Source organism: Arabidopsis thaliana, assembly GCF_000001735.4.
Source record: "Arabidopsis thaliana chromosome 1 sequence".
Classification (NCBI taxonomy): domain Eukaryota; kingdom Viridiplantae; phylum Streptophyta; class Magnoliopsida; order Brassicales; family Brassicaceae; genus Arabidopsis; species Arabidopsis thaliana.
This window is the reverse complement of record NC_003070.9, coordinates 26,181,069-26,193,273: the sequence shown is the minus strand read 5'-3', so window position 1 is coordinate 26,193,273 and position 12,205 is coordinate 26,181,069. Positions and strand designations below refer to the sequence as shown.

Below are 12,205 nucleotides of genomic sequence, written 5' to 3'. Positions count from 1 at the left end.
TATTAACTGTAGACTCGTTTTTTTCTTGTACAACTGTCGATTCGATACTCTCTTAAGTTTTTGAGGGTTTCTTATCGATTCGATATTTTTTTTCTTTTCATGGATGAAGATAGAGAGAAACATGTTCGTGCGAAAGGATCTGATGAAGTTGATTGGATAAGCAAATTACCAGATTGTTTGCTATGTGAGGTACTCTTGAATCTTCCCACAAAAGATGTTGTTAAGACTAGTGTTTTATCCCGTAGATGGAGAAATCTCTGGAAACACGTACCTGGTTTAGACCTAGACAATACTGATTTCCAAGAGTTCAACACATTCTTGAGTTTTGTTGATAGCTTTCTCGATTTCAACAGTGAATCATTCTTACAAAAATTTATCTTGAAGTATGATTGTGATGACGAGTATGACCCTGACATTTTTCTTATCGGACGTTGGATCAACACTATCGTCACGCGTAAAGTTCAACATATCGATGTTTTGGATGATTCGTATGGGAGTTGGGAGGTTCAGTTACCTTCAAGCATTTACACTTGTGAGAGTTTGGTATCTTTAAAGCTTTGTGGATTAACTTTGGCTAGTCCCGAGTTTGTTTCTTTACCTTCACTCAAAGTTATGGATCTGATTATAACTAAGTTTGCTGACGATATGGGGTTAGAAACGCTGATTACGAAATGCCCGGTTCTTGAAAGCTTGACTATTGAGAGGTCTTTTTGTGATGAGATTGAAGTTTTACGTGTGCGGTCTCAGTCTCTGTTGAGGTTCACTCATGTTGCGGATAGTGATGAGGGTGTGGTTGAAGATCTTGTTGTTTCAATTGATGCTCCCAAGCTTGAGTATTTGAGGCTAAGTGATCATCGAGTTGCAAGTTTTATACTTAATAAACCCGGTAAGCTTGTCAAAGCGGATATCGATATTGTGTTTAACTTGAGTTCCGTGAATAAGTTTAATCCAGATGATCTACCAAAGAGAACTATGATACGTAATTTTCTCCTCGGCATCTCTACTATTAAAGATATGATCATTTTTTCGAGTACTCTTGAGGTACACTACAATGTTGAATTTGCTATTTGATTGAATGTGTAACTTTATTCTTTCCTGATACTTTTTTTTTTCCTTACAGGTTATCTATGATTTCTCAAGATGTGAACGACTACCCTTATTCCGTAACCTATCTGTCTTGTGTGTTGAGTTTTACGGCTACATGTGGGAAATGTTGCCAATCTTTCTTGAGAGCTGCCCGAATCTAAAAACTCTTGTCGTGGTGAGTATTGTCTATTGAACCATGAAATTCTTATTAAGATGCAAAATGGTGAAAGTTTATCATATCTTGAACTTGTGTTTCTTTCACTCGGTATATGCAGAAATCTGCTAGTTATCAGGAGAAGGGAGAAAATATTATTTTGCCGGGACCTAGGCGTTTCCTATCATCTCTCGAGTATGTTAAGATAGAAAGGCCATTGAAAGGAGAGGCGATGGAGATGAAACTAGTGAGTTACTTACTTGAGAATTCAACCATCCTCAAGAAACTGACCCTATGCTTGGATGATTCCGTGAAGAAAGAAGATTCTGTCATCCTAAAAGAACTCCTTGCCATTCCAAGACTCTCTACATCATCCAAAGTTGTCGTTCTCTGATGATCCTCGTAGTCATCACCAATAAACGTACAAGGTTGTTGTCTCTAAGTACTTAGTTAATACGAATTCTCTGTTTTCTTTTAGTTTGTGATGATATTGAAGTGCTTAAGTTCGTAAACGAATCATGTTTTTGGCACAAATCAATCAGTATCACTCCATCGTGGCAAAGATATGCTTTGGGAGATGTTAAGAAAGAACGCTACTAAATTTGGTGGGGGTTAAAATAAACGAGGCCAAAGAAATTTGCACAACCATCTATTATAGATAATCACTCATGTAACAAATATTGCAGAAGTTAAAGTTTTAGGCTCAAAAGAGAAAAAAAGAGTATAAATCATTTGTAACCAATAGGAAGTTTCGGGGGTAAGAATTGAAAACGTGAAATGTGAACTCAACATGAACAAGAAACGAAAACCGAAACGAATTGTAGACAGAGCCAAAGATCCAAAACCAATACAAAAAAGCTTAAATTTTTTGATGAGTACACAATGTTTTTCTCTGCAACCAGTACTATCGCTAGAACAGAGCCATAAAACATAAAAACTAATAGGGTCTAGATCACTTGGGAGCAACCTTTTCCTTTGCCTTCTGAAGCTTCAAAACCTTCTTCACAATCTTTTGCTCCTCCACAAGGAAGGCACGAATGATTCTGTAACACACAAGAACAACCATTAAGATTTGTCTTTGGTTACAAAGGCACAAAGCAAATACAAAATTGAACTCAAGAACGAACCTTTCCCTAACAGCAGAACCAGACAAAACCCCACCATAAGCACGGTTCACGGTCCTCCTGTTTCTTGATAAACGTGACCTCTTGTACTCAGTTGGCCTCAAGTGAGGAATCTAAACAACCAAAGAGATATAAATTAGATGCTGAAGGAAAATGGCTGAAACAACTCCATCAACTTTAAGATTACTGTAAACCAAACTATGAACAATTTACAAGATGTTTGAAGATTTATGCCACCAAGTATAAAAGTGATTCCTTACATACAAAAGGAGAAAACTTGAAAAGACAAGGCGGCACTAAATTTAGCTTATGATAAAGTTATGTACTGGTGTGGATTAATCTTAACCAGCACAAGACCGTCAATAAGCACAAGAAGAAATCAATACAATACAGAATCTAAAACTAATACAATTTACCATCAAGATGGCAAAACAAACAAATCTAAACCTAGTGAAAAGTTTCCAAGATGATTTACCTATTTCTGCCACCAAGATTAAAGCTTACTCCACAGAGAAAACTTGAAAAAGACAAAGCGGCACTACATTTAGCTTATGATAAAGTTATCTACTGATGTTGAATTCATCTAACCAGCACAAGACCGTCAATAAGCACAAACAAACCAAACCTAAACTACTACATTTGCATCAATCAATAGAATAACCTCAAAACAATCAAATGGGTCAATCCAAAATCAAACAAAGTATGTAACTTTAGACTCAAATCGGAGAGAATATGAATCTGAAGAATACTAACACCCTGAATACGCTTGCCGGTAACGGGACATTTAGGTCCACTAGCTCTCTTCTTAGTGGTCTGGTACGTCAATTTACCTCCTGCAAATCATCAATACGTCAATACATTTCAAATCTTATAGATCCATGGATACAGATTTGTGAATTTCAGCATATGCGATTGAAGAAACAGAACAGACCTGGAGTTTTGACGATCCTGTGCTGGTTGGATTTGGTGGCGTAACTGTGTCGTGATCGGTAAACAAGGCGCTGCACCATTTTCGCTTCTCTCTGTCTCACTCACCCTAGGGTTTTTATCCTCCTCAGCTTGACGGAGCAGAGAAGAGACTTTATAAGCTATATTATCTTTATATAGGGTCTTTTTTCACTTCAACACCTAAAGCCCTAGATCGGACGGTTCAGATTACATATTGACTTATGATCATCAATGGACGACATTTTATGGGCTTGTTAATGCTTACATAATAATCCAAATATGACTTGGCCCAAAGGCCCATCTTTCGAACGTTTGTCTTTTCTTTAATTATTCATTAATCAGTAATCACTAGTTCAACAACGTTCAAGAAGATTTGTGTTCATGTACCAAATGTTAATCAACTTTACTTCTAGTTCTCAAAATGTTCTTCGAGGTGATTCCAGATGTTGTGGTGATTAGAGGAGAAAGAAAAACGCTAAGCTACCACATATCATTCATTAGATATACTATTGTTCTCAGGAAGATATGAACAACAACAAAAAGACATCTTCCTGGATCTGATGAAGCCATATTGTTCCAACATCTATGATCTAATCTATACGCAGAGATGGCTCAACAAGGTAACAACGAGAAATATGGTTCCATATGAATCTTCCGACCGTTGAAGCTGATCTTTTCAAGTTTCTCCTGACACCAATGTAACTTCTCAGTAGTAAGTTTCGACATGTACATCACTCTTGAAACCAGTCTCAGTTCAATTTTAGCTATTAGTAATTCATCCTTCACACCAATACTACTCTTTGATTCATTCTTCTTTAACTTCTTCACTATACAGCTTTGGCTTCTTTGTATTTCCTTTAGCTTCTTCTCTTTCTACATTAGGCCAAGAACAGGTTCTTGAGTGAATTGTTAAACATTGATGTAATCTGACAAAATGAGAGCAAGAATTTGAAGTTTTTAAATACCTTTTGGAGATGAGTTCTGATATCTGTCAAGAGCTCAAGGTCTAAAGAATCCTGTGGAGAGACTTGAGTTTGGTGAGAAACTTTCATCATTGAAGTAAACTCGTCTTTGTCTGCACAAAGAAACTCCCAGAAAACACTCATCGACTCTCGGATAATCTCTCTCAACATTTCAGTCTTTACCGCGAATTCTCCTTCATATCTACATTTCTTCTTCGAAGAACGGTCATCTGAAAACTTTGCAGATTATGGTATTAGCAAGAAAGGTTCAGTATATACTATAAAGAATAATGAAAACATGTTTTGTTACCTCTAACAAGTGGAATCTGAAGGAAATTCTGGAAATGGCGACGGTTCTTTAAGTAAGTCTCAACTCTAGAGGAGTTCTGAAACGGTTCATTCTCCACAAACCGTTGAAGCAGAACTTGGAATAACTGAAACTCTCCAGCTACTAAGTTGTATTGATAAGTAGTAACCTGTGAATCAAATTCCAAGACTTTGTCGTATTGCCATCGAAGCATCTCCCACGAGAGACAAACTTGGCCTACATAGACAGTCTCAAAGTCTCTGCTTGCTTCTTTCACAAGTCTCTCACTCGGGTCACATTCAAGCGTATGTTTCTTGAATGGCCATATATTCTGATGCAGAGACGATTTAGGCGGTTTATCAGTGTTTCTACTAGGTTTAGATGAATCTTTTAGCTTTAGCAAACCTGTTAAATCAAATCCAAAAATGTTAACTATATACTCAACTAACACTTTTGAGTAGTTGAGAAAACATTTAAGAAGGAAAGAGACATTCTTCAACAATATGTCCTCACAATCAAAGTAAAAGCTGGAATCAGACAAAAATTTAAGACTCTGTAGATACGTCATTGCTAATGATGTAATAGTCTGCTAAGAACATTGATTGAAAATTGAATTGAGAATAGATTGACTTACTGATGGAATGCATTGTTTGAGAATCGATGACATCGAGTTTTCGCATTTTAACCGCGTAGTTCTTGTAAACCTTGTGAATTTCAGCAATTCTGTCTTTGTGTTGATCTGGTTTTGGTTCAATCTTGAGTGGTTTCAGCTCTTGTAATGGAGTCTCTGATTCCTCAAGAATAGTGCACAATCCTCCTGTCCTTGCAGTCCTTAATTCTGTTTTCAACTTCTCAATCACATCACTATGCTCAAACTCATCATCATCTGAATCTGAACCATCATCAAACTCATCATATACCTCTTCTTGTTCATCAAAGCCCATTTTCATCTCTTCTTCTCTGTGTATAAACTCTTCTTCTTCTTCTTCTCCATAAGCAAAGTTTGAAATCTGTAAACTTGGGTTTAGTTCTATAAACCCATCATCATCATCAAACAAGTTGTCTTCACCACCAACAAGATTCTCGTGAACCAATGACTCTTTTAAAACACCACAACTCATGAACTCATAAACCAACATCTCTTCTTTCACGTGTTCCTTCATAAAACCATCTGATTCTGATTTCTCCAAAACCATGGAACTCGTTTTTTCATCAGAGAAACTCACCATCTTCTTCTTCTCCTCCTCCTGAACAGTAATAGCAGAATACTCATGAAACTTAAAGCTAAACGCTTTAGGTTCTTCTACAAAACCAACGATACTTTTGTTGTCGGAATAAAACTCGCATCTCTTGCTAATCGAAACCAGAGAGCTTTCCATCTGATCATCGTCTTGTGTTCCACAAATTTGGTTTTGATCTTGATGATCTCCAAAAACAGAGGAATCTTTTGTGTTCTGTTTCTCGAACAAGACCAAGCTTGTCTCTTTGTCTGGATTAACTCTAAATAAAAACAAACCCATTAACCAATAAGAACTCAAAAAAACAGAGAACAAAGAATAATAAAGAAGAAGCAAAAACGTTTACCTGAAGAGATTAGAGAAAGAAACCCAGAAAGCATCGAGAACAATGAAAGTGTTTCCGTACACAAACTGTTTCAAACCACCAACACCAAAACCTTTATTGGAGAAATCGAAGTTAGTAGTTGTATAAGTCTTCGTCTTCGTCGTAACAATACCCATCATCGTTAATTTCAACGCGTTAACATAATAGTACACAAAACGTCTTCAAGGGTACACATGATTAGTGTTTTTATGATTTTTTCTCCCCCAAGAAAATTGTCAAAATCTCTTACTATTGGAGAAGACGAATTCGGACATAGAAAGTGTTACAGAGTCACTAGATATGCGTTGAAAGAAAGAAAGAAAAACTGATCAATTTATGGAATCAGGTGCGAGATTTGTGGATGGGAAATTATTTCACTCTTACACAACTCTTCTTTATATATATGTGACATTTCGCTTTCTCATTCAATTTTGTAATTTTTCTCTTCTTTTTTTTCTTTCTGATTTGAATGTTTTTTTGCCTTGTGCTTAAGATGTCCAAAAGGAAGAAGAGAATAAAGTTTTTTGTTTTCTTGGGAAAAAAATGAATATTAATATCAAATACATTAGGATTTGAATTAAAATTATTCGAATAACTGTAATGAAACTTACTCTTTTTTTTTATCGGAGAACGGACATGGTTCGACGTGGGAGAACTCAAGAGTCAAACTTTACATTGCTTTTCGGGTTCTTCTCCATTTGTCACTTTGCTTCAAAACATTCATTGGTTCACTTGCCCTTTTTCTCTTGGAGTTTCAACTGTTATTTAATAAAATCATCTCTTTTGGTTTTTTGTCAGAAAAGAAACAATATCATCTTTCTAAAGTCATAATCTAAGATTTTCTTAAATTGTTTTCTTTGGTCACATATGAGATTTTCTTTCATGAATATCATCTTTAAACCTAATTTCTTTTCTAAAGTTGCAGATTGTACATTTGGGTGAACAAGCCAAAAATAGGATAATATCGGATACCAAGCTGGTAAAAGTATATAGATTTTAGAATTAAAAAATAATGTTTGTGAAATGCAAATAAGAGATATGATGATGGTAATTTGTTATTAAAATAGGATAATTTATTAAACGAGTAAAATTCGGATTTGAGTAGTTTTAAAGAATTTATTATTTATTATTTAAATGGGTAGTTCGAACATCTCAAACTACAATTTATCACATTTGGAAGCAGTGGAATAATGTTCTTCACAATCTCACAGTCTCGTCTCACCATACCACTTTTGAGCTGATGGATAAAGATATCATAACTGTAATCAGTCCTCGAAGACAAATGAAGCATTTTAGAAATTTAATGCAACTTTGGATTAGGTGATTTCACTTTGGTGTCTTCATAAATATTTGTAGCCTTGTTTTTTGACTTAAAAAGTTATAGGTGTTACATTTTGTAATCCCTAAACTTTTCATTTTTAATGATATTTATAGTTATATCACAAAAAAAAAGTAGTTGTAATAGTAAAGATAATTAGCGTTTCATAACTATTTAGAAAAGTTGGAAGATATAGATCAAGTAAAGGTATGATCGGGTCACGGTCGAGCCCGGACATACATGCCTATGGGGGGGCGACCAACGAAAAATATCAGCAGTTTCATGTTATGTGTAGCTGCTGGTGAACACTTGTAGCCTTATAGGTGTATTAATGAGTTTGGGTAACATGTAGAATTGTAGATAGTCGCGTGAGAGATTTTGGTCTTCGACCGTCCAAACATGGCCAAGTCACGGTCCAAAAACAAAATTGATTGACTATTATACGAGAGCATTTGGCAGATGCTCGTGTTACGTTGAAATTGAAAATTCCTTTTTAATTTCGAGTGCGATCGTTTATTAGTCCTTTTCTTTTAGGTGTTAAGCAAATTAATTATCATTTTCGTTTCATTTTCAACGTGCAATAGAGATGCAAGGCTACACGTGTCTCAATAAATTTGGACCAGACATTGATGCTGACGTATCCCATCCTCTTTTAATGTAGGTAAAATGGAAACTAGATTTAATAAATGGTGATTGGTGCATGTTTTATCTTATAAATTGTAAAGAAGGTAAAATGATTTTGTTTACTTTATAAAAGAAACTTATTTATTTTATTTTACTTCAAACAAAAAATTGACTTATTTAACCATTTGACTCATTTAAATGTGTTTATATACATCTTAATCACTACCTTATACATCTCCCAACCCAAGAAGACCTCTCTTGATAATCATTTATCTAACATAAATACACACTAGATAGATGATAAAGATGTTCCATGTGGTGATCAACTTATCAGTGTCCTTACCAATCCAAAGTAAAGCATGATGAGTTTTCCTGAGCTGCTTCGTCTCTGGCTTGGCTCAAAATTGCCACCGTGACTATACATATCGATTTTGGATGCAAGATCCCCACTGAAGGATTCTGATCTTTGACTTGGATTATGGTATGCTTCAACGGTTATACTTATACTTGACCAAGTCTCCGGTTGGTGAAAGACTTAACGGATCCCTAAGATACTTGGTTCGATTAGTGTCCTTTAGTGTGTTATTGGGTCTAGTCTCAAAAATCAAAAACTACAATGGGCTTTAGCTATAATGGAATTTTTTACATTGCTTTCCTCTTTGCATATTCCAACAAAAGAAAACATCTAACTAATAAAAACCTTTTTTTTTGAAATATCATCTAAAAAATGTGATACACGAAGACATGTTACATACTGTTGGTATGGGGATTATCCGTTGCTACTTTTTTCATCATTATGTAACATGTCTTCGTGTATCATATTTTTGATCCACTGATATAAGAATTTGATATCTACATCATCAATTAATCGGACCACTAACATCTAAAATCGATATTAGCTAGGTATTGGAATATTGTCCAATCGGAATCTTAATTAGTAGCATACAAAAAATTCAATCATCCAACCATAAACACATATACCGATCTATAATGTAAATTATTTTATCCGCCAAATGCATGTTAAACAATTTGTGTACCATATATTGATCATTAATCATTGCATGCAGTTACTCGTATCTACATAGAGCTTTTGCATACATTGATCTATCTGGCATGGATATTCGTACCGGCCTTTTGTTAAGGCTTGGGCTTCGTTACTTCGTACATACATGGTAAAATACTTTGTCTCCGGCATTGAACTTACGACCATTTATACGTGATAAAGCATTCGCTATGATTCGTTAATACATGATGAATGAAAGAAAAAAAACGAATTTTTAATATCAGTGGTGCGGGAAGAGCCAAATCATTGCACATAGTAGATATTTTAGTAATCGTAACATCTGCATTGTACTTAATTAGGATAAATAAGCAAGATTGGTGTTGCCAAAGCTTATCCCTAAATGGAAAGAGATAAGCCAGCATTTTAATAACTTTTAATCATATCATATAAATTAACAACAAAAATGTGCCGCCCAGTGACCTAATTATATTCCGCCACGCCATAGTTTGTTGCAATTCGTAATAACCACGTCGTCGTATCTTCATTAAGCAAACTTTACTTACTCTATCTCTAAAGTTCAGGAGATTTATTTCTAATAATACAGAAGATAACATTGAATAATCAGAAAGTAAACAAAGAAACGAATCTTTTGATCTCTACGATCACAATTAGCGCTTATGCACTTACTATAATTAGAAATGGTCTATCAAAATTCGTTTCAACCTCCGATTTAAAAACTTATTTATTACCAAACCCATTTGTGATCTCTGACCACATCTCTGTCAAAGTGATGAAAATAGAAAAGATCAAACCGCATAAATATTTATATCAAGATCGATTACATGTTAGAGAAAAGACACTATTATATGATTTTAAACCGGTTAATGCTCATATTTTCCCAAATTAAAGTATCCTAATTCGGTTTAACCCGAATCTTGAATCTTTCTTCAAGAAGATGAAGACCCATCACCATCATTGCTGTGAGTGTTCAGACACAGGCCATGTTCGATCTCTCTGATCTTGCCATTGAGAAGTGAGTACTTGTTGTTATGCATCCACACTTTAAGAACTCCTCTCTCAATCCCAACTTCGTTACAAAACTCTCTCACCGACTTTTCATCACATCCGTTGATTTTCCAACCAGCTTTCTCTGCGAAGGCTCTCATCTTGATCTTCTGCTCCGGCGTGAATTTGGTTCTTGTTCGTTTCCTCATTGCTCCTCTTGAACTGTTCTCTGACCTAACCACCGTTGGATCTTGATCTGACGGTCCAGGGAAACCGGAGCTGAGAGAGAGAATCACGTGATGTGGAGGAGCTGAGGTGTAGTAAGAGCAAGGAACAGGAGAAGACACGTGACGAGACGGCGGCGACTCAGTGCCGGAGGGAGAAGAAATCGGAGGCGCGGTGAGGAAGTTGAGATTCTCGGAAGGGTCACGGCGGTGGAAGTTACGGTGGCAGCCACAAGCAGCGCAACGGAGAGAAGAAGGATCGGTGGAAGTAGCCGTGGGACTCGGCATAAACTCGCCGCAACCGTCGAGAGCATGGCCGCCGAGATTAGCCGCGTGGTTTTTCAAACACTCTTTGTAACAAACACCCATTTCTCCGGTGACAGTTAGTTCTCCGGCGATGGGAAGAGAGTTTAGAAGTTGTTGTTGTGGTTTGGAAGACAAATCCATAGCTTTTGTTTAGTTCTGTCTTTATAGTGTGTTTACTTAAATCTTTTGCTTTTGTGATTAATGAGAAGATTAGGTTTTGTAGTTTTATTTTATTTATTAAAAAAGGATAATTATGTAAGTGCATGTGACGATGATGTAATTATATCGGTAAAGAACATGGCAGTGATGAAATATAATTAGGACTTGGAAAATAATAATAAGTGCTTACTCACAAACGTCCAAAACATACAGCAAAAGAAAGAAAACACTCACTGTATATCAATGAAAATTCACAACTTCTTTTTTACTTTTTTTTTTTCTTGTTTTGGTGAAACAGAGATTTTTTTGAATATTTTAGTCACTAGTTTTGATATCTATTCATACGTTATATAGACAGACTATACACTTTGAACCTGTATAAAATATTGAATCTGAGGTCTTATCAGAAAGCAATGATTTTACGGGACATTTGTAAGATATGGGTTTTCACTTTCACCAGTGGGTAACTTGTTGTGTAAAAGAAATAAAAAAGATGAATAATTTCTGAGCGTGACATAAAATTTTAATTAATCGAATATATTCGAAGGAGAGGATGGGATTAGTTGGAAGATTTGAGTCCAAAGTGTATACGTGGCAATAGCCCATTACATGCATCGTACTAAAGGACAATTACAGCTGCCCTGCAGTTTCATATTCCACTGTACATATTACAGTTTCTTATTTTTAAGAGTTTACGTTACCACCCCATACTTCTGTTAATTTCACTGTATCACCCCTGCATTTTTATACTAAAACGTTTTAATCTTTTCAATTTTGATTCTGTTTAGGGACCATTTTCTTATCTAGAGGTCTAAAATCGTAAATTTTCCTATAACGATAATCTAACTAAACAATAAAGTCAATAAAATTTCTTACTAGTATAGGTATTACGTGTTCTAGTGAAATATTTGACTTATGCTAATGTACTAATTCGTTCCAAAAGGAAAAGTGCTAAACAACTAGAAGATTTTGTAGATTACCGAAAACACCTCTAAAAGAACTTCTTTCGCACGAATACTTAATACTTGACTCAATCGTGGAGCAAAGAAGAGTTTGTTGTGACAATTGCCAAACTTCATGTTTCGTAATTAATCATGAAATTTAAATGTCTAAATTCCTTAACCACCCTTTGGAAAGACTCTTATCTCTTACCGACCTTTTATTCTCACTTCTTGTCATTAGTGTGGCGCCGAAATTTAGTGTTCTTTCGCATTTTGCTTACGTTATTGATTAGCTTTTGGGTCACAATTATGTGGTGTATGTCTTCAAGTCTTCCTCTTCTAAGTACCCCACAATTATTTTGAATCTTCATTAGCCATTTTCCATATCGATTCTTATAGGGTTTGTTTTTACAACAAATATAGTTTCTATCAAAAAAATAAA

The 12,205-nt window shown here is 35.4% G+C and overlaps 4 protein-coding genes, 1 long non-coding RNA gene and 3 other non-coding genes across 10 annotated transcripts; 3 read left to right on the top strand and 5 right to left on the bottom strand.

Moving 5' to 3' along the window:
• Positions 1–99: 99 nt before the first annotated feature.
• On the top strand, positions 100–1,802 carry AT1G69630 (F-box/RNI-like superfamily protein; the record flags this gene model as incomplete). The annotated part of the gene is made up of 3 exons (NM_105631.2): positions 100–1,041; positions 1,121–1,261; positions 1,362–1,802. 3 exons carry the CDS (start codon positions 100–102, stop codon positions 1,632–1,634), a joined length of 1,356 nt encoding a protein of 451 aa, NP_177121.1. The 3' UTR covers positions 1,635–1,802.
• Positions 1,803–1,869: 67 nt separating this feature from the next.
• RPL34 (ribosomal protein L34) lies at positions 1,870–3,499 on the bottom strand. Its single transcript, NM_105630.4, has 4 exons — positions 3,296–3,499; positions 3,118–3,197; positions 2,368–2,477; positions 1,870–2,283 (listed from the first exon to the last, which is right to left on the bottom strand). The coding sequence occupies exons 1-4, from the start codon at positions 3,372–3,374 to the stop codon at positions 2,193–2,195; spliced, it is 360 nt and encodes a 119-aa protein (NP_177120.1). The 5' UTR covers positions 3,375–3,499; the 3' UTR covers positions 1,870–2,192.
• AT1G09087 lies at positions 2,589–2,671 on the bottom strand. The gene has a single exon (NR_139560.1). It is a non-coding gene; the product is annotated as an other RNA (small nucleolar RNA).
• On the bottom strand, positions 2,840–2,977 carry AT1G09083. The gene has a single exon (NR_139559.1). It is a non-coding gene; the product is annotated as an other RNA (small nucleolar RNA).
• A 206-nt stretch (positions 3,500–3,705) lies between the features above and the next one.
• Positions 3,706–6,561, bottom strand: AT1G69610 (zinc finger FYVE domain protein, putative (DUF1666); the record flags this gene model as incomplete). Of its 3 annotated transcripts, none has more annotated exons than NM_001334416.1 (5): positions 3,706–4,185; positions 4,278–4,504; positions 4,585–4,986; positions 5,216–6,081; positions 6,166–6,561. In NM_001334416.1, the coding sequence occupies 5 exons, from the start codon at positions 6,321–6,323 to the stop codon at positions 3,925–3,927; spliced, it is 1,914 nt and encodes a 637-aa protein (NP_001323202.1). In that variant the 3' UTR covers positions 3,706–3,924. The 3 variants fall into 3 exon arrangements, with proteins under 3 accessions (NP_001323202.1, NP_001323203.1, NP_177119.1); NM_001334417.1 differs by having other exon boundaries at positions 5,216–6,070; NM_105629.2 differs by having other exon boundaries at positions 3,785–4,185; positions 6,166–6,320.
• Positions 6,562–6,677: 116 nt separating this feature from the next.
• AT1G09077 lies at positions 6,678–6,883 on the top strand. Its single transcript, NR_139558.1, has one exon. It is a non-coding gene; the product is annotated as an other RNA (long non-coding RNA).
• Positions 6,884–9,589: 2,706 nt separating this feature from the next.
• Positions 9,590–9,788, top strand: AT1G09073. Its single transcript, NR_139557.1, has one exon. It is a non-coding gene; the product is annotated as an other RNA (non-coding RNA).
• Positions 9,728–11,118, bottom strand: ZFHD1 (zinc finger homeodomain 1). Its single transcript, NM_105628.2, has one exon. It carries the CDS (start codon positions 10,802–10,804, stop codon positions 10,076–10,078), a length of 729 nt encoding a protein of 242 aa, NP_177118.1. The 5' UTR covers positions 10,805–11,118; the 3' UTR covers positions 9,728–10,075.
• Positions 11,119–12,205: the final 1,087 nt, after the last annotated feature.